Genomic DNA, 15,683 nt, shown 5'->3' on the forward strand with positions numbered 1-15,683 from the left:
ACCCCATCCAAAGCAGGCAACTGACCAATTATCTGAGCTCGGGAACCACCAACCCACAGTGCCTCCCAAGTGCAGGCAGCACCAAGGGCTTGCACGGCCTCTCCTGTTTCAGATGTTATGGAGAAATAGAGCTGGGTATCATCAGCCTGCTGCTGACACCTTGCCCCAGTTCTCCTTATGGCTGCTTCAAAGGGCTTTACATAGATGTTAACAGCATGGGGGACAAGACGGTACCCTGCGGCACCCCTCAGCACAACCGCCAGGGGGCCAATAGACAGTCACCCAATGCTATTCTCTGAGAGTGACCTTGGAGATGGGATCGGAACCACTGTAAAACAGTGCCTCCAATACCCATCTTACCAAGTTGGCCCAGAAGGATACCATGGTCAATGGTATCAAAAGCCGCTGAGAGATCAAGTAAGAATTACAGGGTCACACTCCCCCTGTCCTTTTCCCAATAAAGGTCATCCATCAGGGCGACCAAGGCAGATTCAGTCCCATAACTAGGCCTGAACCCAGACTGGAATGGGTCAAGATAATCTGTTTCATCTAAGAGTACTTGCAATTGCTGCGCCACAACCCTCTCAATCACCTTCCCTAAAAGGGGGGTATTTGCGACCGGTCAGTAGTTGTCACAAACCAATGGGTCCAGGGTGGACTTTTTCAGGAGTGGTCAGATCACCACCTCTTTCAAGGTGGCTGGAACCACTCCTTCCTGCAATGATGCATTGACCACACCCTGGATCCACTCGGTCAACCCCCCTCGGCAAACTTTAATAAGGCAAGAAGAGCAAGGGTCAAGAGGACACGTTGCTGGCCAAGTCATTGCAAGCACCTTGTCTACATCATCAGGCCGCATAATGGCAGAGAAGCTTCCCTGAAATACTGCTGGTCCACCACAGCAAGCAGGGGACGTTGGGTAATCAGAGCTTGGAAGATTACTTTTAAAAAGTAATAAATTATAGTTACAATTACATGGCCCAAAAAAGTAGTAATTACCATTACAATTACAATTGCTCTGAAAGTAACTGGTTGCTTTATTTTTTCTCAAAAGTAATCACTACAATTACATTTCAGTTACTTTGTTTAAAAAAACTCCTGCAAGGTCCTGGCCTTGGCTGCTGCACATCTAAGTAGCCTAAAACAACATTAAAAATAAACACACACATACAGAGGTAGTAGAATAATTCTTTTTATCCATAAGATAGCAATGGTGGTCTCTCTGCTGGTAAAGGAGGTGGGGGGAGGCAGAGGTCACTACTCAGATCTTTGCATGTCAAACGAAGTGCAACACCCACCCCGTCAGCCAGCAAGCATAATCTTTCTCACTTAACCACCTCCCTGAGCCTGCCCTGCCACCATCAAAGGGACACTCACCCAAGCAAACATTTTTCCTTGAGATGCAAAAAAGTTAAAACACTGCAAATGCAGCACAGTAGCCAGAAAGGGTAGAGGCCACTTTGTGTGCTAAGTGCAAACACACACACATACACATGTCTGTTGGTGGGTGACAAAGAGAAATTGGGGGTTACTGATTTGATGCTCAACAGTGTACTGCCCCTAAGAGATCAAGTCCAGAGTTTGGGGGTCATTCTTGACTCCCAGCTATCTATGCAGGTGCAGGTAGCGGCCGTCAGTCAGGCGGTGCTTTATCAACTACATCTCGTCCGAAGGATGCGCCCTTACCTCCCGAGCCACTTGCTTCCCAAAGTAGTACATGCTCTGGTCTTATCCCAGCTGGATTATTGTAATGCCTATATGTTGGTCTTCCCTGGACTACGGTTCGTAAGCTGCAACTAGTGCAGAATGTGGCGGCTCGCCTGATTAAGGGCAGTCGCCACCGTGACCATATCACCCCTGTCCTTAAGGAATTGCACTGGCTACCTGTGGTTGCGCGGGCCAAATTTAAGATCCTGGCTTTAACTTATAAGGCTCTTCATGAGGCTGGCCCACTCTATTTAAAGAGTTGCGTTCACTCGCTCAAGGGGGACCGGCTTACAAGATCGTCCTTGAATGGCTCACTTCTTATACCTCCAGTAAAAGAAGCAAGGTTGGTGAGGACATGGTCCAGAGCCTTTTCTATCGTGGCTCCTATGCTTTGGAATTTGTTGCCAACTGACCTCTGTCAGGCCCCCTCCCTATTATGCTTTCGGTGGACTTTGAAGACCTGGCTCTTTACCCAGGCATGGGAAGGGGATTAGGCTGGCAGATTGCACTTCTTGGGGGGTTTAAATTCAAATTTAGGCTGGCAGATTGCAGATCTTGGGGGGTTTAAATGTTTAAGCTTTTAATTTTTAATCTCTAATTTTTAGGATTTTGATTATGTCTATATGGTATGTACTTGTGTTTGGTTGTAAGTCGCCCAGAGTGGCAGATTAACCTCTGTCAGATGGGCATCTAACAAATCTCATAAATAAATAAATCTTTCACCTCCACAGTTCTTTATCTCCATTCTGCTGCTGCCTCCTTCTCCTTTATACATCTTCTTGCCCTCTGGCTCCTTTCTCCCTCGACTCCATTCTTCTCCACCACCTTCCATTGTTTTCTCCACTCCACCCCTGTCTTGCTCTCCACCTCCTACCTCATTGCCTCCCACCCACCCACAGAGCATGAGAAAAGAGCGATGCTGCACAGAAGCCCAGTTTGAGTTGGATGATTTTCATCCACAAATCAGAGGAGCAGAAAACTTCCCCTGCTTCCCCCCCAAGTAATGTCCAAAAGTCATGTGGAAACATTACAATTACTCCACAAAAGTAATACAATTACTCCTAGTTCTGTTACAATCAAAATGTAAAGGAATTACCCAGTCGTTCCTCAAAAAAAGTAATGAATTACAAGTAATTCGTTACTTTTAATGAATTACTTCCAAGCTTTGTTTCTAATGCATATTTTCTGGTCATGTGAGATATAGTAGGCTTGGCCAGAACCCTAAAATGCTTTTCAATGTAATCTGTGAGACATTCTGTGGCAGACAAATCAATGTGGAACAAATTCCCTGTAGGTAGGAAGCTTGAAAATGACTATTCTGCAGTTCCGGATTTGTCCACGATGAAAGTAGAATTCCCATTTCTGCAGTGATCCATACAATGAATGTGTGTTACCTGAGATCATCTCTTGTGTGATGTCTTTTCTGGGGATAATAAAATTCCTTATTTCTCTAGAAATCCAACAACCTTCCCCTAGATCCAAAAATCTTTTGTTTTGAATTGATGTTGGCCAGCGTAACAATTCAGCAAGAAACAGAGCTGGAAGAAAATATAGCATTAAGGATAGGAAGAGTTTGTCAATGCAAAGTGCCTGTAGAATCAGATTGTCAGACTTTCCATCCTGGCTGTTTTAAAACTTCCTCCACCTGTCTGCAAAGCAATTCTTCCAGTATAGTCCTGGAATGGTCCTCCTGACTTCAGAAAATGAAATTATGCATATGTTACAATATATTTTGTGTGTGGGTGCTTAATATATGACTCATTCCAGTAGGCTAATTGCATACATTGTAGAATAATAAAAGATTCTGGAAGCAATCTGCATTTCTATATATTTATAGTATGATTATCTTACCCCCAGTAAGAGAAGTAATACAACATAACCTGTTCCTGCAAACCTCATTTTCTTCGTGGTGTGCCATACTGCTTCCAACCAGAACAACCACTCAAGCAGTTGCTCAGCACAATCTGTTGAGGAGAGAAGAGGATAGGGCACTCGCCACCACTGGAGGTGATTTGTAGGCAGTCACTATCCAGTGCTTTAAAAGATTGTGATATTTCTCATGGCTTCTACATCAAATTACAGAGAGACCAACCAAAACTAAATAATTCTGGGGGAGTTTTTTTGGAAGTGGGGGAGGGTGGTTCTGTTGACATTGATAAACTAATAACATTGAAACGGTTCCTATGATATGAGGACAGCAGAATATTTTGATGATGTTAACGTTGGAATTCAGTTTCTCTGGTTTCTCTCTCTCTGGGGCTAGAGGTGATGAAATCTATGCAAAGAGAAACGAATCTGCAATCCACAAATGAGCTGAAGTTTAAATACTTGAGTCTGAGTTCCTTTAGTATAGCTGATTTCAACCAAAACACTATATTTCTGGTCTATTAACTGTATAAACTGATGATGGAGATGAACTAAAGCACTACAGCAAAGTGTCTCTTATTAACACCACAATCCACAGCTTATTTATTTCATTGCCAATCCTAAATAACCTAATCTAAACAAATGTGCTCCAGTGCAACAATTGTTTATTGTTTTTTTTTTATTTCTGAAATGTATATATAGCATTGTGTATGAGCAGTTTACTGTAGATTAAGTTATTTGGTTCCTTCATCTACATTGCCAGTGTTCATGTGTTCATTGATTAATTATTGCAAATAAATATCTTAATGTAATTGTACATATAACTGCATCAAGATTTTGTGTGTGTGGAGTTTTAATACCAATCCACCTGTGCACCTGTGTGCATTGATGAAACAGCACAAAATGGCTAACTTGATGTGATGGCATTGTGTGTGTGTGTGTGTGTGTATAATTAGTTCATTCATTTGTTAAATTTCTAGCCTGTACTTCCTGCCTGAAGGGTGCCCAGGGCAGTTAACAATATAAAATCAAATATAACAATATACAGTAATTAAAATGACAATGATAAAACTCCAGTGCCTAACAATACCTATCCCTTCCAAATGCCTAGAGAAATAAAAACTTCTTCAAAATCCTCCTGAACATGGCCAGGGAGGTCTACCCTGGGAGGGCATTCTAGAGGCAGGGTGTCCACTTGTGCATTCCCACCCTCCTTGACATCTGTAGCAAAGAGACTGAAAGAAGGGGTCTCCTCTCAATGGTAAACATATGGAGAATGGCACTTCTTCAAGTACTTGAGTCACAAGTCACTTAGGGCTTTGTGCACTAGTACCGATACCTTGAATTGAACCCAGTATTTCACTTGCAGACAGTGCAGTGCTCTCAAAATGAGAGTGATATGCTTTCCTATAGCAGCTCTGCTCAAAAGCCACGCTTCCATATTCTGCATCAGCTGCAGGTTCCGGATCTTATTCAAAGGGAGCTCCATGTAGAGTGTACTGCAGTAATCTATACAAAAGGTTATCAGACCATGGATTATTGAAATCAGATTGTCTTGGTCCAGGAACAGTTGTAGCTGGCAAACCAGCTGGCACCCCTCACTGCTGAAACCATCTGTGCTTCAAGTGACAGTTTGGCATCAAGGAGACTATAAACCTTCTTCAGAACAGGACAGCTCCATGAGAAGCATTCATCCATAGGACCTTCATCTTATCACTCTTAGTTTATTGCCCCTCATCCAGTTTATTGCTTTCTGACACCAGCTCAGCACTTGCACAGCCTCTACTTATTCAGATGGGATGGAGAGATAGAGATACAGTTGTAGCAAATTGTGTGATGTTTTCCAAATATGCAGACATGCATAAGTAAAATATTGCACAAGTCAAATCTTGGTGTGATCATAAGTACAACCACATCAGGATTGCTTTTTTGCTGTGTTTTATCGATGCCCATGTGTGGTGGTGGTGAGATGCAAATGCAAATTAACGGAATGAACTAAAAGCGAAAGCAAATTATACTTGGTTCATTCCTAGAACTGATTTTAGAAATTCACTTAAATTGAATCAGAATTCAGGAGGATCAAGTGGGACGTTCCATGGTCCAGTTCACTGTTCCAGTCAGCCAGCCTTGCATTTTTTAAATATACTCAATTCCATCCCCCACCCTCTGTTTTCCCATCCCACCCCTACTCCCAGTGGTCATTGAACCCACCCAGTCCTCATTGGGCTGTTAGATTCCTGCCCCTAAAGATATTCCTAATGGTCAGAGGTATGATCCTGCTGATACCTTTGTCTTGTCTGTGGGTGATGCTATTTTGGGTACCGTCATTCTTTGGCATCACCTCTGAACATTGAAAATAAAGGCAATGATGGAATATGGGGAAAAGAGAACTCAGGAACAATAATGAAATGGAGCGGTATAAGGTAACTGGTTTCAAGCCTCTTTGTCATAACTTCCAGCCAAAACTAATTTCCAGAATGTTTCAGAAGCCATTGTAATTAAACTAATTCTAACCAGTTTAAATTTGAATTGTGGATGTAGCTTCAGTTGTTAATTCAGTTGTAAAGATTCCATTGAGCTTTTCTTGACATAAACCTTGCTGTACTAAACTTAAGTCAACTTATTCTAAAAGGTTATGCAAATATATAATGTTAAATCAGCCAATCAATCAATCAATCAATCAATCATTTATTACGGTCAATGACCAGCACTATAAAATGTTAAAACAGCAAACAATAAAACATGTCAATATTATACAGAGAAGGAAACAAATGGCAGCAGCCTGAGATAATATGGAACTGTGGTATTAAAATTAGGGCTATAATGTTATAAGTCATTAAATACTCCCAAATTCTTTCATCCTAATAAAAGAGATGTTACCAAACATATCATCTGTTTTGAAACTAATTAGGTAAGTTACAAAAAGTGTTAAATGCGGAAGCATTTTTTTTTAAAAAAAATGTTACTGTTATAGAAACAAAATAATCTAACTTTTCAAAACAACCTGATTTTATATAATAACATTAGTTGAGATAATCCCAGCATTCTGCTTGTCTTTTCTGTTAGATATGAGCTCCTGAGACGAAAAATCCAGCAACCACTTGCATCAAATCCCCCTGAAGATTTAAATCTGTGGCGCAATATTTACTCAGGAACTCAGTGGTTTTATGGAGATAAGGGTCTTAGCAGGTGAGATTACAAAAAACTATAAAAACAAATGCTGGCATTTTGTGTGGCCTATGCTTAATAGTTGAAAGTGTTCCTTGTGTCTTTGCATTGTGAACATGTTAATTATGTAATGAAATATTTTCTGGCATCTCCTGTGGCATTAGTCATTATTAACACACCTAGGGTTTTGCTGTGTTGTCACTCCTGTGTGTTGCATGCAATTTTGCTCTGTTTCAAAGGACACCAGGCTCTGGAAAGTGAGATTGGGGTACCAGGCAATCTATTTACATATATTTAATTTTAAAGTCAAATCATAAGATACAAGCACTGGCTTACCCACAGCAGGGCCAGCACCCTGAATTGGTGATGTTTGCCTAGGAAACAGGGCTAGCCTGAGGCACGTGCTGCCTGAGATGAAGGACAAGATGGCACACCCTTCCATTCTAAGTGGACTGGCAGTTCAGGCTTCAGCGCTGATGACAGGACGGTGTCCTCCACTGCACCTGAGCACAGCAGGCTAGCTTAGGGGATACTGGTCAGGCTGTGTGGCACAAATAGTTGTTATCCAACAGGAGAACAGTTCAAGGAATCAGTGGAAGCAGCAGGGGCTACTGCTGAAGCTCCCTACAATCTTCAGCATCTGCCACCTGAGATGGTCACCTCACTCTGCCTATTGATAGAGCCTGCTATGAAACCTTGGGTTCCTTTATGAAATCATGTGTAGCTTCCTTCCCATTTAATATTTTCTTGTTAACTAAAGCAGTCACTAGAGCTGCAGTTTCCAATAGGAGCTCAGGATGAGGCTTCTCAGTCCTTGCCTTTTTATCATGACTTTTTATTCACTTCCAAATAGCATCCCATATTCTTTTGTCATATTCTTTTGGCAATGCAAAGGAAGAGATTCAGGTGTCCATTTCGTTTCCTACACATGGCCAAAAGTGGCTGGGGTTGGAGTGATTTAAAGATGGGAAGCCCAGAAGAGAGGGAAAGATTAAAATGTCTCTATGCCAGTTGGCAGTTGGAGATTGCTGCTTTGGAGGCTGCTTTAGGTTTGAAACAAAAAAGGAAGCTTCAGGATGGCCACTACTTGTGATTAATATCATGTACCACTTGAGCTTTGGTAGTGGTGGACAAGATTCCCTGAAGGACAGCTACTAACCACAGTTACTATCATTCCTCTATAATATGCCATCACAGGAGAGTGAACCTGTGGCACTCCATGTGTTGCTGGACTCCAGCTCCCACCAACCCCAGCCAGCATGTCCAATGGTCAGAGATTATGGGAGTTGTAGACCATCAACACCTGGAGGTCCATAGATTCTCCTCCCCTGTTCTAGATGCACTGTCAGTATGTATTGGGCAACAGTAAAGCCTAACAATTTGGATCAGAGTACATTCTAGAATCCTCTTCACCATCTAGAGATTCTTCAGAAGCAAACCTGCTATTGTCCAGATTAGGACTGTGACTCATTGGGAGCATAATCCCCCCATGCCATTTTCCCACCAAAATGCATTCCTGAGGCTGCTATCTGCCCCAAATGTGTTATTTGCCACACACAATTCCCCACCCGCTGAGCTTATGGGTGGATGTGAGTGGAATTGCTGAGCCCTTCCTTAATCTCTGGAAATGCAGTCAAACTGTTGAATAGGGCCTCTGTGTTACAACTTGTACATGCTTAGGCTCTGTTCAGAGATTCAGCTGAATATATGGAAGACAAGAAGCTGGGCCACCCACCGGTGATGACCTTGTACATGGTGGTAGCTTTTGAAAGTTTTTAGAGGGGGAGGAAGGGTTTTCCCTGATTATAGCTTTCTCTTAAAAAATGTTTGGATGAGGATATCCTTTTACACACCGGCACACATTTGTTCATTCATTAATTCTTTAGCTGTTGTAACACACATTGCACATCCCGTTAGAATTTCCACAGCTGTATTATTTAAGATGTTCATTTGTTATATTTGGCTGGGATCATTAGGGCAAATACTGCTACGGTGGTTTGTACATATCAGTAGGTTTCCCAAAAGAGGAAAAAGCACCATTGAATCAACTTCATGTCTAAATGCTGGCAGCTTGCCATTGCTGTAATTGTATCTCAAACTGAGCTGTAATCCCTCACTACTTTGGAAAACAATAACAATTCTATATGGCATTTTACTTTGTTTATTGTTACAGTGTTAGCGCTGGCCAGATATTTCAAGCAAACCTGCAGCTCTTTTTCCCTGGAACCCAAAGAGTACAAATGAGAACCTTTTCAAAAACCCAGCCTTTTCATGGTTGGTGGAACAATAATACAAGTTTATTATGCCTCAAGTCTTCCAATTTTTTTCTGTTTGTGTTAACACCATCAATCTTATCCTTTAGGTACACAACCTATGAATATAAACTGATAGTGCACAACAAGGCTGGATACACACCAAGTGAAGAAGTGGTCATTACAACATTGGCAGGTTTTCCAAAGAAGGGAAGTAATGTGACTGCACGATCTCTGAACCATACTGCTATAGAAGTAGAGTGGTCCAACCCAAGTAAGCACCCTTGTTATTTTTATTCCCAGTCTACTATAAAAGGGTTGGCCTGGTTCCCACATGTGTGTGAATCACTTGATTTCTCTGTACTTAATGACTGACAGCTGAATGTGTGAACTTTGAGGAAAAGATTTTGCTTTGGAAATGATGTAAAAGTTGCTTGTGGTGACAGGACTGTGTTGGTCCATCACACGTACAAGTCATTATGCTGGGGCGATGAATCATGGCCTTGGTCTGGCCTGCCAAACAATTTCTTATTGCCCACCAGCCCCTGCATCCGATTTACTGGCAGTGATGTTGAAATCATTTGCAGCAATGAAATCAGTACCCCTTTGTGCGCCACCATTCTGCTCTGATATTTCTTGAGCCATCCCAGGAGATGCTGGGGCAGAAGGGAGTGCCCCTCACTTTTCTATAGCACCCTGACTTGCTAAAAAGCTGGTTATGTGGATATTATGCCACCAATAAGAAGTTTAGAAGTAATACTGGTCTGGGAGGAAAACCTTCTCAAATATTTTTTCCTCCTAACTTGTGGGAGAGGGGGGTTGGACTGGGCTTGGAAATGTTCTCCCTCCCTCCCTCCCTCCCTCCCTCCCTCCCTCCCTCCCTCCCTCCCTCCCTCCCTCCCTCCCTCTCTCTCTCTCTCCCTCTCTGAACAGATTGAGAGGGAAAGCTTTAAAAGGCTCTCCTTAAAAACCATCCCCCCCACACTACAGTTCTCTAGCAGGGAGGGGGTGATTGGGTGTGAACTCTGTGTGTGTGTATGTGGTCTGTATGTGTGCTATGTGTATGGTCTGTGCATGTGTGCAAACACTGCCTGTGTGCTGTGTGAGAATGAATCTGAGCTCTGCGAGTGCCGCATTCTCCCAAATGAAACATAGAGTGTTCAAGGATCGGGATATTCGCAGGGAGACCAAAATGCTTATTTACAAAGCCATTGTACTACCGACCTTACTGTATGCCTGTGAACATGGACCATCTATAAACGCCACTCCCAACTTCTTGAATGATTCCACCAACGCTGCCTCCGGAAAATTCTGCAAATTACTTGGGAAGACAGATGGACTAATGTTAGCGCTTTGGAAGAAACAAAGACTATCAGTGAAACAATGATCCTTCAACATCAGCTTTGCTGGACTGGCCATGTTGTTCGAATGCCTAATCACCATCTTCCAAAGCAGCTACTTTATTCCCAACTTAAGGATGGAAAATGGACAGCAAAAAAGGTTTAAAGATGTTCTTAAAGTGAATCTAAAAAAAATGTAACATGAACATCGACAACTGGGAAGTCTTGGCCCATGAACATCCCAAATGGAGGTCGGCTATTATCAAAGGTGTTGTGGACTTTGAAGAAGCATGAATACAGGGCGAACAGGACAAACAAGCTAAGCGGAAGGCACGTCAAATAAATCCTCATCGCGACCATCTTCCATCTGGAAACCTATGTCCTCACTGTGGAAGGCTGTGTGGATCCAGTCACTTACAGACCCACTGTTAAAGACCTTATCTTGGAAAACTATCTGACTCTGCCACGAGTGATCACCAATGAATAAATGGTATTGCCCATTTTGTACACACACTCTCTTGCTTTATGCAGTCCTGCCACTGGAGGTGGCCCCCAAAGGGCTGGCTAATAGCAAATGCAACCCTCAGGCCAGAAAAGGTTAGCCAGCCCTGCTTTATGTGAAGTTACAGTCTTCAAGTGTAGGTCATCCATACATGAACTAGCTCAAAGTCATCCAGTTTAATGATCTACATTGCTCAGGTGAGCTGCACAATCATCGGTGTCTTATTTTAGATCTAAATGCCTTTGAAACGATAAAAACAAGACCTGGAAAGAAACCAGCCCTTTCAACCTTGAAATTCCAATATAATCAGCGTGTGGAGGGGGAGCAGGATCTTGCCTACTATCTTGCCCCTAATCTCTATGTTTTGGCAAATCGTGTGTACAGATCCTAGGCATGTACAATTTGTATGCTGCTGTAATGTTAGAAAATAATTAAATCAGGGCAAAATAAGGCATGGATTCAGAGCTCAAGGATTGTCATAATTGTTCTTAGCAGCCAGTATTTCTGTTCAAACTCTCCTTCATATCCAGGGGAGTTATGGATTTTCTGTACATGCAAATGTACACATTTGTGATGTGTCATCTTAAAAGGAACATATCCATTTAATCCAGATTACCTGTCCATCAAAGCAGTAGGTTAATTCTTCAATATGTACATGCAAATCTGTCTGTAAGCACTTGCTAGTGACTCTCAGCAAATATAGGCTCCTTATTTTATAATTGGATACGTGAAGTAAGCATGCTTATAAAAACTGACAAACCTAATAGATCTGAAGCAGGCTGCTGAAGTTTCATTACTTTAGTAATCTGAACCTCTGACCTTCCAGATAGAGCTAATGCAATCTGGCTTCATTTTCATTCTTACTGCAGAAATTTCCTAGATATCTGTTTATGAATGCAAAGGTTAAACATCAAGTGAGGGTCATTAGAGCAAACCCTCATTTATTCTTTCATTGCTAGAATGCATTACACTAGGCAAACTAGCAATCTACCTTCCTCCAAATGTTTTTGTTTTGGTACAGGCCTATGCACTTCCCCCCAACAACTAGATCACTTGAAAATAACTTTCTTTCATGTCTTTGCTGTTGCTGTTGATCTTTAGTGAAAAACAGAAGTTTGGGAAATGCAGTCCCTGTTTAAAATTATGCTGTAGGAAATGGAAATGAAGATGGAAACAGAAGTTCTATTTAAATGCCACACATGGGAATATCAGTGCGTGGATACTGGGAAGAAAGGAATTGTGCTTGGAGGCCTGCCCCATTCTTTCCCCCTCCCCCTCACTTGAAGTTCTGAACAACCTACACATGTGCAACTTGTTCATGCGTAGGCTTTCTGTACAACCAGGAACCCTGCATTTCTTAGTTATCTGATCTCATGCAAGGAACCTACTTGTGTATACATTGTAGATGCTTAGGTTCTGTTCACATATTTGGTGGATAGGAAGATGGTGCTATGTACTGATACCCTCAAATGTGACTGACACCCAAATAGAGTTAGAGTCAGTCCCTTGTGCTGCTGTCATCCAAAGTTTGATATTGGAGCAGCCCAGCTAAATTAAATTAAATTAAATTTTTGGATTATGTGACTTGAGTATTGTGCCCTTCATTTGTGTTACAGACTTTTGTCTCTGTCTGATAAAACATTTCATCTGAAAACATGTTTGCATTCACATCTTAATGCAATGATGTCATTCCATTCCTCAGCAGTTTAAATTGTGCTCAGTTTTAAGTATTTAGGGCATACAAAGATAAGCACTCCTAAATCCCATTGTTTTCAGTGTAATAATTCATTGTTAATTATAACAGAAAGTGACAAAAAGTTAATTTTTATGGCATGATTTATCCTTGAAGTACAGGCAACCCTGTAGGTTTGAATACATTAAAGTAAAGAATGTAATTCTCTGCCATACCCAATGTGTACAATGTCTGAGGACACATATGCATCTTCAGTGATGTATGTGGTAACACGGTGTATTAGCCCACACTCAGCCTATGCTTATCTATTTATCTCATTGTATACATTTGTATCTCATTTTATAGCCTCAGGTCGCCCTCAAAGTGGCTTACAAAGATTTGCCCAGTACAACCACATTCAAATGTAGCATCAGGAAAAAAGAATAAAATGGAGTTCATAGAATGACAGGGTTATTCAGGCAAGATTTCTGCCCTCATACTTGGTCTTCCCTGGTGTTGCCAGGCAACAGCTCCCACAGACAACCTCTGAGACAAGGGAATGGAACCCACACAATTGGAATTCCCTGAATCCATAATAGAGGAAAGTTTTCCTTTGCTGGCAGTTGACAGTAGTCAGCTGTCAGGCAGCAGCTGCCACTGAGGACCTCTGAGACAAGAGAGTAGGGCCAAACAGATGGATCTTGCTCAGCCCATGATGGAGATAAGTCTCCATGTTGAAGGCTGAATATGAAATTGCATGCTAGGTAACATGTTCATGTGCACAGCAGTTAGTGTGTATACTTGTTCTGCTTCCCTGATGTTTATTTCTCTTTATGATTGGCAACTGCTGACAAGTCCTTCGGTGTTTCTTTTAATGACTCAGTGATTTGGAACTTTGCTGTGATCTAATTAAAGCAGTAGACAGGCCTCTGTGTGTACATCCCCACCTGATCTGGGAATAGTGGGTGCAGGGGCAACTGTTCCCAAACTTTGGTCATGCATCCCAGCAATGAAGGCAATTCCCAACAGTGGCTTGGGAATAACACAGGGCTCATGGAATAGATAGCTTACTCACATGCTTCCAATATATATGGCACCGACAATATTGGCTATAACTTGGGTGCCTAGTTCCTGGGATCAAAGGCCCACAGGACTGAGCACAAATCCCTGCAACAGATCTATTGCATGTAACTGATATGGTTATAAAGAGATGTATCATAATTTTGTTGTTATGTGCTTTCAAGTCGATTACGACTTATGGCGACCCTATGAATCAGCGACCTCCAATAGCATCTGTTGTAAACCACCCTGTTCAGATCTTGTAAGTTTAGGTCTGTGGCTTTATGGAATCAATCCATCTCTTGTTTGGCCTTCCTCTTTTTCTACTCCCTTCTGTTTTTCCCAGCATTAATGTCTTTTCTAGTGAAACATGTCTTCTCATGATGTGTCCAAAGCATGATAACCTCAGTTTCATCATTTTAGCTTCTAGTGACAGTTCTGGTTTAATTTGTTCTAACACCCAATTTTTTGTCTTTTTCACAGTCCATGGTATGTGCAAAGGTCTCCTCCAGCACCATATTTCAAATGAGTTGATTTTTCTCTTATCCGCCTTTTTCACTGTCCAACTTTCACATCCATACATCGAGATTGGGAATACCATGGTCTGAATGATCCTGACTTTGGTGTTCAGTGATACATCATAATCTTAATACCAGAACAAACATGAATATTATCTGTCCTTTCATTTCCAGTGTTTCTTTTTATTTCAATGTTATTGCAATTTTTAAAATTTATTATACAGCCCTGCAAGATGTACAAGGAAATATTGAATATTACATCCTCTCCTGGAATGCCACTGACTATGACAACACCAGGAAGATTCCCTCCAGTGAAAACCTAGCTGTCATTGGAGAACTGCGTCCTAACACAGAGTATTGGATTTTCCTTCACATTTTTAACGGGGTTCACAGCATCACAAGTGAGGTGGTGCATGTGACTACATTAGATGGAGGTAGGTTTAGTACTAGGCACAGCTTGGCTTAAAATCTGAGAATGAAACTGATTGATTTTTGTTAGAGTTGAAATCAGTCATCCTTCCATTATGAAATTTCCGGTATAAAAGGGAAAAGGACTAAAATGCTAAAATGCTTACGTGCTGGTTGTCATCAAGTGGCTGATCAATAAAAGGTCCCACTGAGACACCAGCACAAACCTCTAATAGCATATATTAACCCACTTTGTTCTCATCCTGCCCAGTTTACTACTATCCATGTGCTCAGTTTGAAGCTGAGTTCATGTCAATAAATGGAGGGATTTAAAAAACAATGTTTTTTAAAAATATTTGTTCTGTGAAGCAGTGTGCGTTTGACATGACAGTCAACTCTCAGGCCATTCCTGAGTCACCAAAAATGGAAGGTGTAAATCCAGTCTCTGAGAGAATTTCCGTATGACTTATTTCCAAGTCAGTTAGCAAGCAGAAGGGAGTAAAGGAAGAAAACAAGTTGTGAATCTGAAATGTGTTTGGAATGGCCTTTCTAATCTTTTTGGCTTTATAAAGTCTCATTATAAACATTATAATATCATTACCTCAGAAGCAAGTGTTCCAGGTCATTAGCAAAGCACTTTAAGTAGGGATTGCATTTCCTTTGCAATGCCAAAGGTCAGCCCCCTTTTGTTTATAAAACAGAACTCCTTGTGAGTGCAATTTTTCATCTGGTTAAGATGGACCTACCAGATGAAAATGGGTCCTTTTGCATAGCTATTTCTGACATGCTTAAATAATTTGTGTAATTTAACGCTAAGGAAGATTTAAAAAAGAAGTAAGGCTTCATCATTATCTGTAGTAATCAACATTCAAAGCCATTTGCATAATAACAGTATTGCACATTGCTTCACATTGTTCAAGTTGCAAGGTTGTTAAAAGCTATTGATATGTCACATTTTACCACTGGGTGAATTTTAATTGTTGCTTTAGAAACAAAATTGTCATGTGGGTGTGTGTGTGAAGAATGAAGCCAAACCAAATCATTGTGGATGGGGCCACGCAGATAACTGAATAATTTGTCACTGTATCCCACTGGTCACATTCCACTAAAGATGAAGGCAATGCTGGTGGTATAAAGCACTTTACCACCATCTCCCACTGTTTCTAACTAAGATTATAATAAGCCAATTTA

At 41.4% G+C, this 15,683-nt stretch overlaps 1 protein-coding gene across 1 annotated transcript in view; it reads left to right on the forward strand.

Annotated features, from left to right (window-relative positions):
• The window catches only part of USH2A (usherin), a 766,975-nt gene that overhangs the window by 510,431 nt on the left and 240,861 nt on the right, over window positions 1-15,683 (forward strand). Inside the window, exons 42-44 of the mRNA XM_061626123.1 lie at window positions 6,640-6,762; window positions 9,104-9,267; window positions 14,309-14,518. Coding sequence (XP_061482107.1) covers window positions 6,640-6,762; window positions 9,104-9,267; window positions 14,309-14,518 — 497 coding nt within the window. The remainder of the gene's footprint in view (window positions 1-6,639; window positions 6,763-9,103; window positions 9,268-14,308; window positions 14,519-15,683) is intronic.

This window comes from Rhineura floridana, chromosome 4 (genome assembly GCF_030035675.1).
Source record: "Rhineura floridana isolate rRhiFlo1 chromosome 4, rRhiFlo1.hap2, whole genome shotgun sequence".
Classification (NCBI taxonomy): domain Eukaryota; kingdom Metazoa; phylum Chordata; class Lepidosauria; order Squamata; family Rhineuridae; genus Rhineura; species Rhineura floridana.